We start from the raw sequence: 24,056 nt of genomic DNA, 5'->3' as shown, positions 1-24,056 counted from the left end.
TTTTATATTTTTATATTTTATATTTTATATTTTTATATTTTATATTTTATATTTTTATATTTTATATTTTATATTTTTATATTTTATATTTTATATATTTTATATATTTTATATTTTATATTTTTATATTTTTATGATTTTATATTTTTATATTTTTATATTTTTATATTTTTATATTTTTATGATTTTATATTTTTATATTTTTATATTTTTATATTTTTATATTTTTATATTTTTATATTTTTATATTTTTATATTTTTATATTTTTATATTTTTATATTTTTATATTTTTATATTTTTATATTTTTATATTTTTATATTTTTATATTTTTATATTTTTATATTTTTATATTTTTATATTTTTATATTTTTATATTTTTATATTTTTATATTTTTATATTTTTATATTTTTATATTTTTATATTTTTATATTTTTATATTTTATATTTTTATATTTTTATATTTTTATATTTTTATATTTTTATATTTTTATATTTTTATATTTTTATATTTTTATATTTTTATATTTTTATATTTTTATATTTTATATTTTTATATTTTTATATTTTTATATTTTTATATTTTTATATTTTTATATTTTTATATTTTTATATTTTTATATTTTTATATTTTTATATTTTTATATTTTTATATTTTTATAATTTTATATTTTTATATTTTTATATTTTTATATTGTATTTTTGTATTTTTATATTTTTATATTTTTATATTTTTATATTTTTATATTTTTATATTTTTATATTTTTATATTTTTATATTTTTATATTTTTATATTTTTATATTTTTATATTTTTATATTTTTATATTTTTATATTTTTATATTTTTATATTTTTATATTTTTATATTTTTATATTTTTATATTTTTATATTTTTATATTTTTATATTTTTATATTTTTATATTTTTATATTTTTATATTTTTATATTTTTATATTTTTATATTTTTATATTTTTATATTTTTATATTTTTATATTTTTATATTTTTATATTTTTATATTTTTATATTTTTATATTTTTATATTTTTATATTTTTATATTTTTATATTTTTATATTTTTATATTTTTATATTTTTATATTTTTATATTTTTATATTTTTATATTTTTATATTTTTATATTTTTATATTTTTATATTTTTATATTTTTATATTTTTATATTTTTATATTTTTATATTTTTATATTTTTATATTTTTATATTTTTATATTTTTATATTTTTATATTTTTATATTTTTATATTTTTATATTTTTATATTTTTATATTTTTATATTTTTATATTTTTATATTTTTATATTTTTATATTTTTATATTTTTATATTTTTATATTTTATATTTTTATATTTTTATATTTTAATATTTTTATATTTTTATAATTTTAAATATTTTTATATTTTTATATTTTTATATTTTTATATTTTTATATTTTTATATTTTTATATTTTTATATTTTTATATTTTTATATTTTTATATTTTTATATTTTTATATTTTTATATTTTTATATTTTTATATTTTTATATTTTTATATTTTTATATTTTTATAATTTTATATTTTTATATTTTTATATTTTTATATTGTATTTTTGTATTTTTGTATTTTTGTATTTTTGAATTTTTGTATTTTTGTATTTTATATTTTTATATTTTTGTATTTTTATATTTTTATATTTTTATATTTTTATATTTTTATATTTTAATATTTTTATATTTTTATATTTTTATATTTTTATATTTTTATATTTTTATATTTTTATATTTTTATATTTTTATATTTTTATATTTTTATATTTTTTTAGATTTTTATATTTTTATATTTTTATATTTTTATATTTTTATATTTTTATATTTTTATATTTTTATATTTTTATATTTTTATATTTTTATATTTTTATATTTTTATATTTTTATATTTTTATATTTTTATATTTTTATATTTTTATATTTTTATATTTTTATATTTTTATATTTTTATATTTTTATATTTTTATATTTTTATATTTTTATATTTTTATATTTTTATATTTTTATATTTTTATATTTTTATATTTTTATATTTTTATATTTTTATATTTTTATATTTTTATATTTTTATATTTTTATATTTTTATATTTTTATATTTTTATATTTTTATATTTTTATATTTTTATATTTTTATATTTTTATATTTTTATATTTTTATATTTTTATATTTTTATATTTTTATATTTTTATATTTTTATATTTTTATATTTTTATATTTTTATATTTTTATATTTTATATTTTTATATTTTTATATTTTTATATTTTTATATTTTTATATTTTTATATTTTTATAATTTTATATTTTTATATTTTTATATTTTTATATTTTTATATTTTTATATTTTTATATTTTTATATTTTTATATTTTTATATTTTTATATTTTTATATTTTTATATTTTTATATTTTTATATTTTATATTTTTATATTTTTATATTTTTATATTTTTATATTTTTATATTTTTATATTTTTATATTTTTATATTTTTATATTTTTATATTTTTATATTTTTATATTTTTATATTTTTATATTTTTATATTTTTATATTTTTATATTTTTATATTTTTATATTTTTATATTTTTATATTTTTGTATTTTTATATTTTTATATTTTTATATTTTTATATTTTTATATTTTTATATTTTTATATTTTTATATTTTTATATTTTTATATTTTTATATTTTTATAATTTTATATTTTTATATTTTTATATTTTTATATTTTTATATTTTATATTTTTATATTTTTATATTTTTATATTTTTATATTTTTATATTTTTATATTTTTATATTTTTATATTTTATATTTTTATATTTTATATTTTATATTTTATATTTTTATATTTTTATATTTTTATATTTTTATATTTTTATATTTTTATATTTTTATATTTTTATATTTTTATATTTTTATATTTTTATATTTTTATATTTTTATATTTTTATATTTTTATATTTTTATATTTTTATATTTTTATATTTTTATATTTTTATATTTTTATATTTTATATTTTATATTTTTATATTTTTATATTTTTATATTTTTATATTTTTATATTTTTATATTTTTATATTTTTATATTTTTATATTTTTATATTTTTATATTTTTATATTTTTATATTTTTATATTTTTATATTTTTATATTTTTATATTTTTATATTTTTATATTTTTATATTTTTATATTTTTATATTTTTATATTTTTATATTTTTATATTTTTATATTTTTATATTTTTATATTTTTATATTTTTATATTTTTATATTTTTATATTTTTATATTTTTATATTTTTATATTTTTATATTTTTATATTTTTATATTTTATATTTTTATATTTTTATATTTTTATATTTTTATATTTTTATATTTTTATATTTTTATATTTTTATATTTTTATATTTTTATATTTTTATATTTTGTATTTTTATATTTTTATATTTTTATATTTTTATATTTTTATATTTTTATATTTTTATATTTTTATATTTTTATATTTTTATATTTTTATATTTTTATATTTTTATATTTTTATATTTTTATATTTTTATATTTTTATATTTTTATATTTTTATATTTTTATATTTTTATATTTTTATATTTTTATATTTTTATATTTTTATATTTTTATATTTTTATATTTTTATATTTTTATATTTTTATATTTTTATATTTTTATATTTTTATATTTTTATATTTTTATATTTTTATATTTTTATATTTTTATATTTTTATATTTTTATATTTTTATATTTTATATTTTTATATTTTTATATTTTTATATTTTTATATTTTTATATTTTTATATTTTTATATTTTTATATTTTATATTTTATATTTTTATATTTTTATATTTTTATATTTTTATATTTTTATATTTTTATATTTTTATATTTTTATATTTTTATATTTTTATATTTTTATATTTTTATATTTTTATATTTTTATATTTTATATTTTATATTTTTATATTTTTATATTTTTATATTTTTATATTTTTATATTTTTATATTTTTATATTTTTTATATTTTTATATTTTTATATTTTTATATTTTTATATTTTTATATTTTTATATTTTTATATTTTTATATTTTTATATTTTTATATTTTTATATTTTTATATTTTTATATTTTTATATTTTTATATTTTTATATTTTTATATTTTTATATTTTTATATTTTTATATTTTTATATTTTTATATTTTTATATTTTTATATTTTTATATTTTTATATTTTTATATTTTTATATTTTTATATTTTTATATTTTTATATTTTTATATTTTTATATTTTTATATTTTTATATTTTTATATTTTTATATTTTTATATTTTTATATTTTTATATTTTTATATTTTTATATTTTTATATTTTTATATTTTTATATTTTTATATTTTTATATTTTTATATTTTTATATTTTTATATTTTTATATTTTTATATTTTTATATTTTTATATTTTTATATTTTTATATTTTTATATTTTTATATTTATATTTTTTATATTCATCAGCAAACCGGTCTGAACCGATTGATTTTTGTGCTAGACTGCTGTGAGTTATTCTGCCAGATTTTCGCCAGATTCGTCGGGCGTAACGCAAAACCTGGCTAAAAGAAGTGTTCCAAGTGTGTCTGTACTGCACAACAAACGTCCGCCTGCATCAGACACTCAAATTTACTAGTTTATTTTCCGTCCTGGCCATTCAAAAGGCCCCCACAAAGTTTGAGCTAAATAAAAAACACAAAAAATAAAAAAGTTCATTTTCGAGTGATTTTATGCCCTTACCTCAGTGAGGAAGGCAAAACTAATCCAAAATATCAATAACATTTATTCAGAATGTCTTGTGGAACTGCTATGGATCGTAACTTGTATATCTACAAAAATGTTGTTAAAAATCTAGGAAGAAACTACAAATACCTGCTCGATATTGTGCACCCAAATTGTTTTGAGCACTGCTTATTACCGTCGAAGGTTTCTGGGTTAAAGCCTTCTGTACAAGCCCAGTAAGATTTGCCAATTGCCTTTCCATATGTTCCACTCGGATACGATGTAAATCTTCAGGCCTAAAACAGTAAAAAAATATCAATTATGTTTAGTAACCGTTTGGAATTTTAATAGCATGCTAAACTAAGACTGGAGATCAGACCAGCGGGCGTTTGTTTTAGTTTGTTTCGTTCACCTTTGTGCACGAGTGGTGCGGGCGATGCAAACTGAAGTCAAAGAGGTTGCCCTGCGATGCTTACGGCGAGATTACGACGACGACGAGCGAAACCTACTTGGACGAACGACGCGTCGACCATGTCGGAACATCCGGTGACAACTGCTGGTCACATTTCGGAGGAGTAGGGGAGAGACATCGAAGCAACCGAGGAAGATTTTGTGAAGGTTTTTTGTGGTGCACAAGGGTTTGGAAGAAGTGAGTGACATTTCGGCAGCGGAAACCGGAAGTGGATCCATTTTTCGTGTGCGCGTTTCTGCGGAAGAAAGGTCGGATTTTGTCGAGGGGAGCAGTCGTGGCTGAATGGTTACGATGTTCGCTTTATAAGCGAATGGTTCTGGGTTCGATACCCATCTGCTCCAAACGAGAAAGTTCTGGACTCATTGAATTTGGAATTAATGGAAAATCATGAAAAAGCTCACGGCGGGGTTCGATCCCCTGTCCTTAGGATTGGCAAGCAAAAATGCTTTCCACTTAACCGTGGTGCATTGGTAGCTTGAGGAGGAATTAGACTGGTATAGTTGAATCCAAAAATCGGACAAAGAATCAAAAAATGAATGCAAGTTGAACATCAGAACTCAAACAAGATTGCATGCAAGATTGCAAGCGCAGTTGAAATTGAATCTAAAAAAACCTCGCTATAAATAGCCTGGGCGACTGATAGAATTCATCCAATAAGAGATGAGAAGAATTGAAAGCTTTCCCATTAGAAATGAGAACACACGAAGAATTCGAACAACAATGCAAAAGGTCGTTACCACTCGCCTAGGGTGGCTCCTCAGACCATTCACCTTCCCAAATACCGTGGAGATTTTCCCTTAATACTCTGAAAAAAGTGGAGCATCAACACTTCCCGTCTTCCAAATCCCCTATCCTTGTCCCTGGTGCGCGGTGGAGATGGGAGCGGCCGGCAATGGACGGCTGCCATGGTGGTGAGAATCTGATTCAGGTGGAATTGGTTCTATTCCCAATTATCTCATTCCTAGGCAACTTGGGCTTAGACAACCATCACATCACATGGCGAAAATCCAGTCTGCAATCCGCTAAAATCACCGTCTCCTAGCGAAGCGAAGCGAGTGGTGCGGGCGATGCAAACTCTCCCGTCGCTGTATTGTGCTGCCAGGTGTGCTTTGCACTATTATGGATGACTTGTTTTTAGCGTTATATTTGAGCTTGATTTTACTTCCATTTGACCCAATGTCACCCCCTCTAGGGGGTCTTTCTTAGGTCCGCATTGGATAAGCCGTCACCTTATCGTAACCCTTGGTGCTCCCCTGCCACTCGCACGTGACACGTCACACGATCCAAGGTAGCCCTGATCAGCCGAGTCAGTTTGTCCGGGAAACCGTTCTCCTGCATAATCTGCCATAGCTGCTCGTATGCTGCCTTGAAATCGATAAAGATTGATGTGTGGGCACTAGCGTGGCTCACGGATATATGAAAAAGACAAAAAATATCAAACCATCCACATTTGCAAGTCGGTCCCGACCTTGGTTGTTAGGCCGTTAAGTCTTACTTACTTTTACTGCTCAGACAACCCCCGGGTCATGAGCTGTCTCCAGATGCGTTGCCACTGAACTCGGTCTTGGGCTGCTACTCTCCAATTCCAACTCGGAACTCCCACACTTCGAAGATCTTCCTCCACTGGGTCTAACCACCTTGCACGTTGCGCCCCCCTCCGCCGCGTTCCAGACGGCTCCGAATTGAACACCAACTTCACCGGATTGATAGTCTGGTTCGGTTGGCGCGCATCCAACGCGTCCGGCATTCTCGCGACGTGTCCGGCCCACCTGATCCGGCCAGCCTTGGCGACTTTCCGAATGTTTGGCTTGCCGTAGAGTTGCGCCAGCTCGTGGTTCATCCTTCTCCGCCACACAGTGTTCTCACGCACGCCGCCAAAGATCGTCCTAAGCACTCGCCGTTCGAAAACTTCAAGTGCTTGCAGGTCCTCCTCGAGCATCGTCCACGTCTCGTGCCCGTAGAGAACGACCGGTCTTATCAGCGTTTCGTACATGGTGCACTTTGTACGCCGGGAAAGTAGGGTCTTGTGGAGTCCATAGTAGGCACGACTACCGGTGATGATGCGCCTCCGAATTTCTCTGCTGCAGTTGTTGTCAGACGTTACCAACGAACCGAGGTACACAAACTCCTCCACGACCTCGAACTCGTCGCCGTCGATCGTCACGCTCGGTCCTATGCGAGTCCTAAGGGACTCGTTTCCTCCTGCCAGCAGATATTTCGTCTTCGCCACATTCACCTTCAATCCAACCATTTCTGCTTCCCGCTTCAATTCGGTGTACCGTCTGGCCACCTCCTCGAACGTCCTGCCGACAATGTCCATGTCGTCGGCATAGCAGATGAATTGGCTGGATCGGTTGATAATCGTGCCCCGCATGTTGAAGCCCGCCCGCCTCATTACACCTTCAAGCCCAATGTTGAAACAGAGGCCGGAGATACCGTCGCCTTGTCGCAGTCCCTTGCGCGATTCGATCGGGTCGGACATCGCTCCCGAAATCTTCACGCTGCACCGTGCCCCGTCCATCGTCGATTTCACCAGTCTGATCAGCTTCCCGGGAAAGCCGTTCTCGTACATGATCTTCCATAGCTCTTCGCGATCGACCGAGTCGTACGCGGCTTTGAAATCGATGAACAGGTGGTGCGTCGGGATCTGGTACTCGCGACATTTTTGGAGGATTTGGCGTAGCAAAAAGATTTGGTCCGTCGTCGATTTCCCCTCCACAAAACCGGCTTGATACGGCCCAACGAAATCCTTTGCTCGCTCCGACAGACGACAGAAGATGATCTGAGACAGCACTTTTATTATTATTATTATTATTGTTTATTCATGTAATGTAAGACACAGGCTTATAAAATATTACATTTTGATTTAGTATGATAAATTCACAATTTCGTAACCCTAGCACTAATACTATTTATATTTACTATTTTATCTCGAATGCGTTTTGTTAATCCTAATCGTTGAGTAAGTTTAGCAATTGTCTCTTGAAGCAAGGAATATTTCTACATGATTTTAAGTTTGTAGGTAGAGAATTCCAGGTAGATACGCCTCTTGCAAACAGTGAACCATTATAATAAGCAGAGGAATGATTATTGAATTGAATTTTTGTTTATTCGTCAAGCTTATGTAGACTACTTACAATTTTCTTACATACTAGATATTATTTCTATTGTACAGATTTTTTCGTAGTTCCGGTTTAGACATGTCGAAATGTATGTACTGTGAATTTTCATTATAAAAGCGCATCATTTGATTTAATGGCGAATTTTTTAAATAATTTGTCGTGTATGCAGTTATTCTAAAAAGTTGTGAATGTCTAAGAGTACGGCTTGGTTCATGAATACTATTGCGTATTACTGAAAATAATGCTGCTGACTGTATGCGTTGAGAAATAATGTCGTTGATGAAAGAGAGCATGGCAAATTTACGACGTTCTTGTAATGATTGTATGTTTATGAGCATGCAGCGTGCTTCATACGATGGGAGAGGAAATGCAGTCCAGTTAAGTTTACGTAGTGCGTACAGTAAGAATTGTTTTTGGACAGATTCAATACGTGCTTGGTGTACGGCATAGTATGGATTCCAGACGATACTACAGTATTCCAAGAGTGGCCTGACATACGTTATATAGAGTAATTTAATAGTATACGGGTCCTGGAAGTTGAATGCAAAGCGCTTTATAAAGCCTAATGTACTTTTTGCCTTGTTTATTATTGTGTTATAGTGTTCTACAAAAGTTAGTTGTGAGTCTAGGATGACACCTAGATCACGTACTACTTTGCATTTTTCTACTGGTTGGTTTCCTAATAATACTGTTATGTTTGGTGTTTCATGTTTTCTGCTGAAGGCAATGGAATTACATTTCTTTACATTCAATTGGAGTAGGCTTTTACTACACCATGTGTAGAAAAGATTAATTTCGTTTTGGAATACATGACTGTCATTGGCATTTCCTATTTCCATATACAATTTCATGTCGTCTGCATATACAAGTACGTTAATTTTTTTAAGAATGAAGGAAATGTCGTTTACATACAAGATGAAAAGAAGAGGTCCTAGATGGGATCCTTGCGGAACCCCAGAGGTGACGTGAATTGATTCCGATAGTACATTTTGGAAGCGAACAATTTGTTCGCGCTTAGTCAAATATGACTTAAGCCATTCCAAAAGATTCGGTTGAATTCCAATTTTCTGCAGTTTGAAGATTAATAATGGTATGTCGATTCTGTCAAATGCCTTACTAAAGTCTGTGTAAATTGCTTCTACGAAATTGCGATTATGCATTGCATTCAGTGTAAAATTTACAAATTCTAAAAGGTTGGTGCTAGTAGAGCGGCCTTTAAAAAAGCCGTTCTGTTTACATGTGATGCGGTTTTTTACTTGCTGAAAGATTTTTTCATTTATAATAGATTCGAAAAGTTTTGGAATGCAAGACAAAAGGGCAATTCCGCGATAATTACGTATGTATGTCTGATTTTGGGCCTGACTTGAAAATAGGCACCAAAAAAGACTTTTTCCATGTTTGTGGGAATTTTCCAGTATTTATTGACATGTTGAAAAGATGATGCAGTGGATATGCCAACACGGCGTCTTTTTCAGGGGGGTAGTATTTTTTTAGAAATAGCAAGAAAACTGTCATATACATATGAAAGTGTGGAACATCCCCGTTCATTTGCGGGGCGAACGAAAATCTTTGGTCGGGAAAAATCAAAGTTATCCTCATTTGAAGTTTTTGAACTTTTTCCCTATGGGGCGAAATTTCGTCTATTTCAATTTAGTATTGTTATAAGTCTACATGGGCATGATTTATGGTTCAGATCATATGATTTCTTATGGGAAATGATGCAAGGAACATTTTTCCTGAAGCACGCAAAGTGATTGAAAATAAGGGAAAAAAGTTATAAAGGTTTTATTGAAAATTTGGAAGATTTTCTGATAAAATTGCACACCTCTTTCCCAAAAACCACAAAGTTTTTGATATTCAGATCATTATTTCGATGAATTCTTTTTTGAGAAATGTTTCTGGACCCATTGAGTATATAAATCACTACAGAAAAGTGTAATTGGTTGGGTTTATGCTCAACTGTAAGCCACTTTTATGAATTTTGGATTTCAATATTTTTGTTTGTTTTGGTTATAAAATGTACCGTTTCCATTAGATTTTCACATTTGTATTAAACCTCACAAGAGATCTCGTACTTATGTTGAGGTCAGGTGGTAATATTGTAAATCGAAATCAAATCAAACCATCCACATTAACGACCCCCAGGTCTTTTGTGGTCTCTATTGCAAGTTTCTGCTCGAACCTAGAAGTCCTTAGGCTTGAATGGGGAGAGCACCCAAACCTCTTTCTACTCCAAGGAACCTTCCACCCCAGTGTTTGAACTGACGACCTTTGGATTGCGAGTCCAACCGCCGCCAGCGATTCCACCGGAGTAGGCTTGGTTTGGTGTGTTGTTTGTACTTATGGCATGGAGACGACTCCTACACCTGGATTGACTTAACGGCCTAACAACCAAGGCCGGGACCGACATTTTACTTCCTCATCCGATGGAAGGTTGGAGCAGATGGGAATCGAACCCAGAATCATCCGCTTACAAAGCGGACAGCGTAACCATTTGGTCACGCACTGCCCTGTGAATAAAAGGATCAATTATTTGTGTGTTTTTTAGCAAAACAATTTAATTGTTGTATTGTTCGTTGTTTCAAATTTGGATGCCAGACTTGTTTAGTATGTTAAGCTCAATTATTTGAGATTAAATTTATAGATTTACATACTTATAAACTTTTTAATGATTTTTACGCAATATTTATGTTATTACCAATAATTGCAAGTTCAACCCTGTAGTTTCAATACAAATAATATAGCCCAAATGGAAATACAAATTAACAAAAGGCATAGAAATAGAAACCCTGTGATTGTATTTACACTGCATGTCTCAATTAGATAACAAAAATATCATGTGGACCATGTACTCACAAAAAAAAGTGAAAATTTAATGTAAACGGTACATTTTATAACCAAAACACACAAAAGTATGTTGATTCGGTGAAATCCAAAATTTATAAATGTGACATACAGTTGAGCATAAACCCAACCAATTACACTTTTCTGTAGTGATTTATATACTCAATGGGTCCAGAAACATTTCTCAAAAAAGAATTCATCGAAATAATGATCTGAATATCAAAAACTTTGTGGTTTTTGGGAAAGAGGTGTGCAATTTTATCAGAAAATCTTCCAAATTTTCAATAAAACCTTTATAACTATTTTCCCTTATTTTCAATCACTTTGCGTGCTTCAGGAAAAATGTTCCTTGCATCATTTCCCATAAGAAATCATATGATCTGAACCATAAATCATGCCCATGTAGACTTATAACAATACTAAATTGAAATAGACGAAATTTCGCCCCATAGGGAAAAAGTTCAAAAACTTCAAATGAGGATAACTTTGATTTTTCCCGACCAAAGATTTTCGTTCGCCCCGCAAATGAACGGGGATGTTCCACACTTTCATATGTATATGACGGTTTTCTTGCTATTTCTCAAAAAATACTACCCCCCTGAAAAAGACGCCGTGCCAATTCTTCTGCAAGGTTCTTTAGGAATGCAGGTGCTATTCCGTCGGGTCCTGGTCCTTTTGATGAGTCTAAGTCCTTCAATGCCTGGCGTACTTCCGTTTCTGACAAAGAATTGACTGAGACGTCATTTGGAAATTCCGGTATATATGAAAAGTAGTCGCGGTCGCGGTCTTCTTCGGAAAATGAGGTGTATACTTCTTTGAAAAATTTTGAAAAAAGATTGCAAATTTCTTTTGAGTTACTGCCTACATTTTCGTCCAGTTGCATTTGCGATGGGAAGTTACTACTTTTGGATTTGGATTTTACGTAATTAAAGAAATTTTTCGGGCATGATTTGACTTCAGATTCGACTTTACTATTATATTCTTCGTTGGCAGAATTGAGTGCCGAAAAAAAATGGTCGGAAATATTTAGATAATTCAGAAGATTTGTGTCATTTGTATTGTTTCTGTATAGTTTGTAGGCTTTTTGTTTTCTGTTTTTTAAATTTCTTAGTTGTGGAGTGAACCACACTGGGTATTTATTGCCTGTGTTATTACGTCGTCTTCTTTTAGTAGGTACGGTTTCAGATGTTATAGTGTTAATTTCCGTATAGAATTTTCCTACTAATTCGTCGACATTTCCTTCATTATTAAATAAATTTTGCCAGTCAATTGCAAGTAGTTTACGTTTGGCTTCTACAAAGTTTGTTTTATTGTATTCCAGGACTTCTTCATATTCCCAGTCAATGGGCAAAGTGTTTTTATGGACATAAATAGAATATTCAATTGCTGTATGGAAGACTTCATTCTTCCAAAGGGGGGTTACAGATTCTTGTACATGAAAGTCTTCAATACAGTTAGTGAATAAAAGGTCTAAAAATGAATTTCTTTGGTTTTTTACATGATTGATTTGGAAAAGTCCATAATTTGCAATATTGTCAAAGAGAAAATGCAAAGTTTCATTTTCCCCAATGACTGGGAGAAGAATTGCTTCATTTTCTTGGTCAGATATAAATTCGACTTTGCTTTGATTAAAGTCGCCATAAATGTGAAGTTTTACTTCCGGTTCCATTTTTGATGTTATGATTTCTACTGTTTTAAAGAATAGTTCATACGACTGTTTATTTGCATGGTCCGGCGGAAAGTATACTGATGCAAAAATGTGTACTTGGCCTGCAATAGTGGCTTTGGCCCAGACTTGTTCAAATTGAAAATGTTTTTCAGTTACAATTTCTTTTGGATTAAGTCTGGCATTTATGGCTAAGAGGACGCCGCCTCCTGACTTTTTCTGACTGAGATTTAAATTTCTATTGCCTAGGAATACAAAATAATTGTTTCCTCACTTCATCGTGGACTGCTAAAATTATGTCCGAGGGGCATTTTTCTGCTGAGGCAATTGTTTTAATTATGTCATCCCGGTGGGATGACGTAATTTCCTGGATACGGCAGAATGATTCAGCGAGTTTATGATTCTGGTCCGAGGTGGTGTCTTCAAATGCTTTTCTGACTTCGTTTAAGGGGAAGTCCATTGCCGGTGCCTGTGTTAATACTGCCGAAAGTATTCGACTTGCGATTTCTGCAGATTTCTTAATTTCTTCCTGCAGGCCTATGATTTTATTATGCAGTTCATTAAGGGCTTCTTGGTTTGTCTTGTCATTGGTCTTGATGTGAGTCAAGATCATATGACTGCCTTCTAAATGATGCTGCATTATTTTTCTAATGTCGATTTCCATATGTAGGTTATTTCGACAAAGGCTGCATATAGGAAGTACATGTAGTTGCAAGTCGTCTTCGGAGCCACGTTTGACCCCAATACAGGCTGCGTGAAATTGTCGATTACAAATGCCCGTACAGTTCCAGAGGTATTGTTGGTCGAAGGGTGAAGAGCACGTCGGCACATAGCACTGCATTTTGCTTACGTTTGTTAACAGTCTGGACCCGGAGCCTAATTTTTCTGTTACATTCTTATTGGAATTCCATATAAACTGTAACGGGAACTGCAGGCACCGGGTCCTGACTATTAATAAGTGCACACGCGACGCGCGACAAAAAAATAAATATGTTTACGTTTACGTTTGTGGACTGGGTCAGTGAAGGTAAATAAAAATAAGGTGTAGAGCGAATTAAAAAACGCGTCCGTCCGGTAAAAAGACTCAACTGCAACTGGTATATAAGGTATAATAAAATTATTCGTTCTCTGATTACGAAAAGGAACTAGTTTGGTAAAAAGATAGTTGGGTTTTTTACTATGAATTATTCTGAAAAGTGTAACTGAAGAGCGAAATTTAATAAATTGGGAAAACGGACATCCTAAGAGATTACTTTGGTAGTTAGTAACACTATCATATCTTGAAAGATTATATACATATCGAACACATGCATTCAGGGCAACTCTGAGTCTATCAAGTGCAGCCACTGTAGCGTTAGAAAGAACGAAATCTCCATAGATAAAATGAGGATAGATTAGCGTTTTAAACAGTTTAAGCTTCGTGGCAATATCGAAATTTTTGGTAATTAGATTAAGCTTTTTAAGTGTTCCATACACTTTTCCAACTTGTGCATTTATGTGCGAGCTCCAGTCCAGATTCGATTTAAAAATTATACCAAGGTTATTGGCGCTTTCAAAAATTCTATTCTTTCACCTGACATAACTAATGGAGGAGGGGAAGGTGGAGTTCTTAGATTGCTTATAAGAAGTGCTTTTGTTTTACTTGGATTAATAGGAAGAAAATTATTTTCGGACCAATGATGAACTTTGGCCAGATCATGGTTGATTTCATTCGAAATTAAAAGATTATTTGAATTTTTCTTGGCACAATAGTAAATTTGAACGTCGTCAGCAAATAAATGTACCAAACAATGATCTAAAATTGATGGCAAATCATTAATAAACAATGAAAAAAGAAGAGGACCAAGTACGGAACCTTGAGGCACCCCAGAGAGAATAAGTTCGAACAACGAATAACAGTCATTGTGATAGACACATTGACTACGTTCTGATAAATAAGATTGAATTAGAGATGCAGCATGTTGGGAAAACCCAAAGATAGATATCAGTTTATCAATAAGTTTAGCATGTGATACACGATCGAATGCTTTGGCAAAGTCTACCAAAAGTAAAATAGCAACTCCTTTTTTATCAACACAGCAAGCTATATCATCATGTACTTTGAGAAGGGCTGTTTCAGTGCTATGATCCTTTCTAAACCCAGACTGGAAAGGTGATAATAGATCAAATTCATTTATGTAACCCTGGATTTGAGCTTTCAGAATTTTTTCAAGAACTTTCGAAAGTGCGCTAAGGATACTAATTGGTCTCATATTTGTAACACAAGAGGATGAAGCTTTTTTCTTAATTGGTATAACTTTGACTCTCTTCCAAGCTAGGGGAAAAACGGAACTTATAATGATTGAATTGAATAGGTGGGAAATCATCGGTAAAATTAAAGGCAACATAATTTTTATAAATTTTATGGGGACATTGTCAAGACCAACAGCATTGGAACTAATAGAGAAAATTGCATTAATTATTTCATGGTTTTCTACGGGTTTAAAGTGAAAACCATTGGGGTTTACATTAGGAATACTAGTATAGATTTGTGACGGAGTGAAGTTAGACGTAAAAAATTGATTAATATCATTAGCAGAACTATCACACACTGTCGAGGATGAATTACTCTTGGTGATGCCAAGATTTTTAATATTCCTCCAGAGCTGTTTACTGGGAGCAGAAACGGTAATTCTTTGTTTAAGGTGGTTAGATTTAGCATTTTTTATCAACAGATTTACACGATTTCTGAGAGTCTTGTAGAGTGAGTGGTCTGAATCTAAATTACTGTGCTTCCAGTTTCTATATGCAATATCTCTATCGATCATAACACTCTGAATCGTATTGCTAAACCAGGGATTTGATTTAGTTTTGCTTAGTCTAAGCGGAACAAATTCATTAAAAGAGTAAACCAGATGTTCATTAAGTAAATCAACTAATCTGTTAGGATCCGAGATTTCAAAGTAATTAGTCCAATTAGTATTATAGAACGTATTTTGAATTGCAGGTAAATCAGCGAAATTGTAATCACGATACCAAACTCTATTTGTATCAGGATTCAATGAGAAATCAATAGTTGCCAAAATTAAATCGTGCCTAGAAATTCCAGGCATAGAAACTTGGTTGAATTTTAAGACCGAATCAGGGTTATCTGTAAGAAAAAGATCTAATAACGAACAGCCAGAGTTATAAAAGAAAGTAGGCTCTTCATTAATACAGCAATGAGACATCATTTCTAATATTTCACAAAAACGGACCGATTTGGTATTCGATTTGGAAGGATCAGTATTGAAATCACCGATGAAATAAGTTGATTTGTATTTGGAATGATATTCAGAAATCAGATTATGTAATATATCAGCACAGTCTAATTGAGGTGGGTTGTATATAATACCAAGTAGGAAGTGTTCATTACTACACATGAAATCAAGAATCAAAAATTCGGTACTACGATTGGGAGGGATTTGGTCATTTGACGATTTTTCAAGAATTCTGCATTGAAGACCTTTCCTAAAATAAACACAAATACCACCACCACGGCGGTTACGATCATTTCGAATTAGTTGATAACCTTCTATACAAATCATTGAATCCGCTATCGAATTATCAAGCCAGGTTTCAGTAAAACAGATAATATCCGCTTTACTTTGCGTGAAAGTCAACTTCAACTCTTCAAATTTGCTAAAACTTCTAGCAGATAAACTTTGAACATTAATATGACAAATATTTAACTTATTTTGATTAAAAATAGCGTTAACTACAGCTTTGGTAATAAATATGTTTGCAGAGGCATTATTAGGCGGGAGATTATCCATTATCAAAATTGAAAGATGGACATCGCAGAGAACTTACTAAACTAACCCAAAAACTAAGATTTAAAACTACAATCGAGATAAAATACTTACTACTAAAAGCGTTTGCAGAATTCATAGTTCGATTTGAGTTGCTCCAATTCTTCACTCAGCATTCTTTCAGTATTCGAAACCAGCATTTGCAGCATCACAGCGTACAACAGCAACAACGTCAGCTCCACCGCCGGACCTCCAGCTGCTAACTCCTTCCAAAATAGTCGATTCAGCCGCCGGTGGCCTCCACTTGCTCGGGGGTTAGGCTCGCCCCTACGGAGTAACCACTGACCTGCTACGTCCAGCGCACCCCTACGGAGTGGCCGCAGGACGCGTGGCAGGCCAGGCGACCGGCCACACCGGGCCGGATTTCCCCTGCGGCTGTGTCCAGTAACTCAGCAACGGATGACTAGCGTTGGCGTTGCCTACGGACCGACTGCGATGTAAGGGTAGAACATCACTCGTTGACATCATTTCCTCGTGGCGAATTACATTTGACTGTATCAGGAACAAAACTTTCAGGAGGGGATTTGGATACATGGAGAAAAAAGGATCGGAGTCATGGGAAAAACTTGAGGCAGGAAAATGAGATTATCAAGGATAGGGTAGTGCTGTTTTTTTTTTTTTGACTTTTAGGAAGGAAGATAAGAAGGGAAAAATTTAAGGATGGAATCGTAGGAAAAAAATGGAAGGATAAAGAAAAACTAGTAAGGATAGGGAAAACTTAACAGCCATCGGTGGCCTCCTTTTACTCGGGGGTTAGACTCGCCCCTACGGAGTGACCACTAACATGCTGCGTCCAGCGCACCCCTACGGAGTGACCGCTGGACGCGTAGCAGGTCAGGCGACCGACCACAACGGCCGGATTTCCCCTATGGCTGCGTCCCATAGCTCGGTAACGAAGGGCTTGCGTTACCTACGGACTAATTAACGGGCTAATTTTTTTTGTGATTTTCTTTCGTTTTTTTTTATTTCTATTTTTTTTTGCTTTTTTTTAATTTTTTTTTTTTTTTTTTTGGCTTTTAGGAAAGAAGATGACTTAAGGAAAATTTAAGGATCAGGGAATCAAAGGGAGGAGGAATGAGAAAAACTAGTAAGGATAGGGAAAAACTGAACAGGTATCGATGGCCTTAATATTTCTTTTTTTTTTAATTTTTGTTTTTTTTTAATTTTTTTTTTAATTTTTTTTTCTTGATTTTTTTTTATTTTTTAATTTTTTTTTTATTTTTTATTTTTTTTTATTTTTTTATTTTTTTTTTAGACTTTTAGGAAGGAAGGAAAGACGGGGAACTTAAGGAAGGATTCAGAGGAAAAAGGGAAAGGAAGAAGAAGAACTATTGAGGAATAGGGTATTATCGAAAGACGGCCAGGTGCTCCAGGGTCGGGCAGGGCTCAGCAGGTGCGTTTCCTCTTCCTTTGGCGTACACGATTCCGTTCCTGGAGTAAACTTTCTGGACTTTTCCCTCCTTCTTGAGACGCAGAGCAGCAGCACGGATCTCACGGTCCTCCTTCGTTAAGTTCTCATTAACGTAGATGCGGTTGGTGTTCTGGAAGCCAATGTGGGACAGGTTCAGGTCTCGATGGTTAAGGTAGCTGGCATAGAAGGCGTTGCGGTCTGCACGGAGAGCAAATTCGCAGATTATCGGCGGAGTAGAACCCACAGCAATGGGAGATTTGGCCAGCCTTGCCAAACTCGCCAAGGGGATTTTGCTTTCGTCACAGCCCAGCCTGGTGACGATGAACCCGAACATAGCCACCAGGTTTTCATTCTGCTGGTACGGTACACCTGAGATGATCAATTCGTTCACCTTCTCCACTCGTCCAATTGATGCATTTGCACGATCAACATCATGCCGAACTCCAGAAACTGAGTCAGCAAGCCGGTCAATTTTACTGCCACACTCAGTTTTGAACGCTGCCAGGGAGTCCTCCAGCCCGTCGATCCTCTTGTCCAGATCCTGCTTAAAGTTGTCCAGTTTGGCCTCGATTTTGCTCCACAAATCATCGATCGACATGATTGAGTCCGGTTCGCTATCGCTTCTTGGTCGTTTGTTTATGTTGCCGTCGAAAAGAGAGTTGACAGAATCCGATCGTCCCGCGAGAGAAGAGACTGACATGGAACGAGTTATACGACAGTTCATGTGTATAACAGTTGGACAATTCTTGAGGGCTTCTCTGGGAATGGTCTTCAGAAGATCCTGAGCATAGTATTATCCAATAATTAAAAGCTCGGATAGGCACCAGAAAACACAAACTCGCACGAACCGAAACTATTTCGCACTAGTTTAAAGACTCGTAAAGCGATTTCCGACGGTTTCAAGGTGAAAGCACGGAAGAATGCACTTAAAAGTGAAGAATTAAGAGCACACTAAAAAAAAACTTGTTTACTCGACGCTCATCCCTTTAGGATTTTTTGGGGGGACATTTCATATCCAGTATCAAAAACCCTACAGTTTGATACCCATATTGCCCCAACTCTTATGGTTCGGCAAATGTCTCCCCATCGGAACATCCGCGGGGCCTCCGGCCACTCCGGATTGTGGAGACAGCACTTTGTAGGCCGCGTTGAGAATAGTGATGGCTCGATAGCTCTCACATTCCAACTTGTCCCCCTTCTTGTAGATCGGGCATATTACTCCCTCTTTCCACTCCTCCGGTAGCTGTTCTGTGTCCCAGACCTTGACAATGAGCCGGTGTAGACAGGCCGCCAGCTTGTCCGGGCCCATCTTGATGAGTTCAGCACCGATACCATCCTTACCCGCTGCTTTGTTGTTCTTCAGCTTCTTGATGGCATCCTTAACCTCCCTCATCGTGGGTGCTGGCTCGTCCTCGCCGTCCACCATACCGCTGACGTCGTTTCCCCCGTCGTCCTGGTACTCCACCTCTGGGCCGTTCAGGTGCTCGTCGAAGTGCTGCTTCCACCTTTCGATCACCTCACGCTCGTCCGTTAAGATTCCTCCGTCTTTATCCCGGCACATTTCGGCTCGCGGCATGAAGCCAGTCCGGGATTGACTGAGTTTCTTGTAGAACTTACGCGTTTCGTTGGAGCGATACAGCTGCTCCATATCCTGGCACTCCAACTCTTCCAGGCGGCGCTTCTTATCCCGGAAGAGATGGGTTTGCTGTCTTCGCAACTGTTTGTACGACTCCTTGTTCCCACGGGTGTTGCGCAGCAGCCACTTGTCCCGCGCTGTTTTCTTCTCGTCCCAAATCGCCTGACATTCCTCGTCGAACCAGCCGTTCCGTCGAACTCGGTCCACGTACCCGATGGCGCTCGATGCCGCTGCGTTGATGGCTGCTTCCATATGGCTCCAGCAGGCCTCCAGAGGGGCTTCGGTAAGCTCACCCTCGTCAGGCAACGCAGCTTCGAGTTCCCGCGCGTACTGGGTAGCGACCTCAGGATCCTTGAGCCGCTCCAGATTATACCGCTGCGGGCGACGGTACCGGATCTTGTTGACCTCAGACAGGCGTTGGCGCAGCTTTGCCACCACCAGGTAGTGGTCCGAGGCGATGTCCGCGCCACGGTAGGTTCTGACGTCGATTATGTCCGAGAAGTGCCGACCATCGATGAGAACATGGTCGATTTGAGTCTCCGTGTCGTTTGGTGATCTCCAGGTGTACTTGTATAGGGAGGTGTGCTGGAAGAAGGTACTACGTATGGCCATGTTTCGGGAGGTAGCGAAATCGATGAGTCGTAGGCCGTTCTCGTTCGTCTGCTGGTGAGCGCTGAACCTCCCAATAACCGGCCGTTAAGTCATTCCAGGTGTAGGAGTTGTATCCATGCCATAAGTATAAACAACACACCAAACCAAGCCTACTCCGGTGGAATCGCTGGCGGCGGTTGGACTCGCAATCCAAAGGTCGTCAGTTCAAACACTGGGGTGGAAGGTTCCTTGGAGTAGAAAGAGGTTTGGGTGCTCTCCCCATTCAAGCCTTCGGACTCCTAGGTTCGAGCAGAAACTTGCAATAGAGACCACAAAAGACCCGGGGGTCGTTAATGTGGATGGTTTGATTTTTGTTTGTTTGTTTTTATTATGGAGGCTTTACACAGTTTGTGCATTCGCCTCTTAAAAATACATTTTTAATTCATATACATCAATTCACACCATTTCATAAAGTTGTCCGTTCTGCGTTTTGCACTGTCTTCCTTGTTAATTTGCCGCAACGTTTGCTCGTCCATCACCGTTTCACTGTCGAAATTTATTTGAGTGCGCTTCTCTTGTGGTGTTGTTTTGGAGTCGATAGAAACTGTCGTTTTATACTCTTCCTTTTCTTCTCAACAGTTCTAAACCCATCTTCGTCGGTGACCTTCGAGATCTTCGTGTACTGTTGTTGTTGTTGCAGCTGGTACAATAGGAGTCGTCGCTGGTTTGTCTTGCTTCTTGTTGTTCACGATCTTTTTTGATTTCACGGATGAGCAGGTTTTCTCCGGGTAACTTTTCTGTCCACATCATCGGCAAGTCGGGGTCTGGCCAGCATGAGTGGCCAAACTTAGTTGGCCCTTGATGCTAACATACGACGGAACCGGCTTGGAGAGTTTCATCCTCAGGACTTGCACCCCGTTTGGAATCCCGGGAAAAAAGTTCTTCCAAACATCGTCTCTCCATACTGCGCCATTCCGTCAGCGATCTCGTTGTTCGGCATTCCCGGTGGAAGGTCGTGGACCCGAACGTCAACAGCATTGTCGTCAACGTAGATTGGGATACGGAAACACTTCTCACCTGAACGGATTGTGTGCTTCAAGTTGTTGTCTGCTGCTGCTTTGGTGGCTGTTGCTAGGTCAGCCATAGGGGGATGGCGTCACTATTTTTAGACCACATTTTCCACTTTTTCTCATCGAAACCGACTACTTTATCAACTTCATTTTGCTGGGCGAGATAGGACGCCGTCTATTTTTAGACGATGACTCAGCACTTTTACACTGTTGCGCTTTAAAAAACCAGGTGGCAGCACGATGTAACGCCACGTCCCTATTTCGATGAGGACGCCGTTCCGGGTGTTGTGCAGTTGGAGGCACTTGATCCCGGCAGGTTCGAGTCCCATGTTTTTCTCCACAAATGCTTTCACGGAGTCCAACGATGGGCGAACAGGGAGGACACCAAAGTCCCCGAAGATCGTGTTCTTCGATTAGAACTCATTGTTGAGCATAGCCGAAAACAAACAAATTTGCTGCGAATAGGTAACACGTCTGATAGGCACCGCGTATTGCTGCCGACTGTGTTAATGTTTAGTTGTTCCACTCTTGACCTGATGTTATAAAGTTTTCCTATGCCCTATGATTTTTTCTCAAAATAGAAGTTTCTTATAGGTTTTGATCCGGGGAACAACTTGTAGAATATAACCAAGCGCTAGGAATTGGTCCCGAACCAGAGCAGTATTGTATTGCCATATAAGCTCTTCTCAGCGCGCGGCCAAGCTTCTTACACAGCACCGCTAGGTTCTGAGCATAACCTTTGCACCGGGTGATAAATGCTAGGCGATTATTTGCACTCGAAAAACGCTTGGAAGATTGGGCCGGGGAGCCAAGGTTTTAAACCTGAGTTTTTTTCACATGCTGGAATTTGCCTTGTAAAGCAACCGCCTTACTCGCACGGCTGCGGCTCCCCTCACCACCATTACGACCATTAGTGAGATTTAGAAAACTTCAATTTTCGTGTTTCTTTTACTTATAGCGGTTTTATCTCAGCAACCCGAGGTCCAATCTTCAATAAACAATTTTATAGCAAATTTTCTGAACTTTTCAAAAAAAATATTTTTAGAAATAGTCAATCATGGTCACTATTTTTAAAAATCAAAATCAAATTATTCGCTCTACAGCATTGCCTTGGTGTTCTCGATTGCGAGATTCCTACTCGAAACTAGGTGTTCGAAGGCTTGATTGTTGAGGCAATCGCAAACCTCTTTTTACACCTTAGTTTCCATCCACCCCGGGATTCGAACTGACGACCTTTGGATTGTTAGTCCAACTGCCTACCAGCGACTCTACCGAGACAGGACCCAGGGAGACGACTCCTACACCTGGACTGAGCTAACGACCTAACCTTTAGGGTTAGCCGGGGCCAACATTTACTTCCCTTCCGACGGAAGGCGTGATCAGACAAATCTCGTCTCGAAAAATGCCACCGGGGCCGTCTGGGATGGAACCCAGGCCGACTGGGTGAGAGGCAACCACGCTTACCCCTACACCACGGTCCCGGCAAATCGAAAACTGCAAATATTTCGCTAAAATCAAACTTTCGGTGGCTACATCTTGAAAACGGAGCCCTTTATAAAAAAAATCTGTAAAGTGGTTTTCGATTGCAAATGCTATTTTGCATTAAAAAATAACGTCAAATTTGTTTTTGCATGAAACTTCGATTTTTCCAAAAATCACTATTTTTTCAAAAATTCACAACTCGGCGGCAGATTTTTTGACCAATTTTTCTCTAAGGCTCAAAAGTTGCGGATTTTTGTCCCCTAAAACATATCAAAAAATCTCGAAAATCAAAAAATACGTATTTTGGGACATTGAGTTTTAGTAAAAAAAAATCCGTGTACCTATTTTTCTCAATAGTTCTCAACAATACCTAAAATTTTGCCAAAGAGCATGAGCATGAGAGATCACCCATGGTTGCCCCTCCGTTGCTGAACAGAACCGTAATATCCTTTCAGCACTACTGATCATAGGCTTCGACGATCTAATAGTGTTTCCCTTATCAACAGCATGTATGAATGCGCCGAAAAGATAAAACACCATGATTGATCAAGCTTGATCAATTGCGAATAGGTAACAGTCATTGGCCACCAACGGCGCCCGCCATGTCAGTTTGTAGACCTCGATTTTAAGGGACGGGAATGTTAGTTAGCGCAGGTTGCTACTTGGGCAGCTGATTTACTCTGTGCTTACACCCCACGAGCGCCAGGAACCTGAAAACTTGTTAGTAGGATAGGGTGTTTGGTCAGGATTCATCAAAGAAGATGATGATGCGACCCAAAATCATAGTGTTTGTTGAAAGGTGTTATATATTATTCTCAAGGCAAACAATCGGATGCTGCGGATGAGACATTTCCCTTTTATAGGTTGTTAAATTTAAATGAAAGATAGAATCAAAATCATTTGTAATTAAAACTGAAGGGTTAAACAGTGTAATTTTTAACTTGAGATGATTTCACGAGTTTTAAATGATTGATGTTTAGTGAGGTACTGATTAACTTTGCGAACGACGATGTTTATCGAGATGAAATGGTATGATAGGGTTTTGTTGTTGTTGCACGCCGCGACGGACACGAAAAATCTTGCGACCCAACGGAAAGAGATCGCAAATCGGACTG

The 24,056-nt window shown here is 33.9% G+C and overlaps 1 protein-coding gene across 2 annotated transcripts in view; it reads right to left on the bottom strand.

Annotated features, from left to right (window-relative positions):
* LOC120428451 (coiled-coil domain-containing protein AGAP005037) overlaps positions 1-5,221 on the bottom strand; it is a 146,413-nt gene extending 141,192 nt beyond the window's left edge. For both annotated transcript variants that reach the window (XM_039593464.2, XM_039593465.2), the window contains exon 1: positions 4,968-5,221. In XM_039593464.2, the coding sequence (XP_039449398.1) occupies positions 4,968-5,079 (112 nt within the window). In that variant the 5' untranslated portion in view covers positions 5,080-5,221. The remainder of the gene's footprint in view (positions 1-4,967) is intronic.
* Between the last annotated feature and the right edge of the window lie 18,835 nt (positions 5,222-24,056).

The sequence above is a fragment of the Culex pipiens genome, chromosome 1 (assembly GCF_016801865.2).
Source record: "Culex pipiens pallens isolate TS chromosome 1, TS_CPP_V2, whole genome shotgun sequence".
NCBI classification, from domain to species: Eukaryota; Metazoa; Arthropoda; class Insecta; order Diptera; family Culicidae; genus Culex; species Culex pipiens.
Note: the sequence above shows the minus strand (reverse complement) of the source record. Positions and strands in the feature narration are given on the sequence as shown.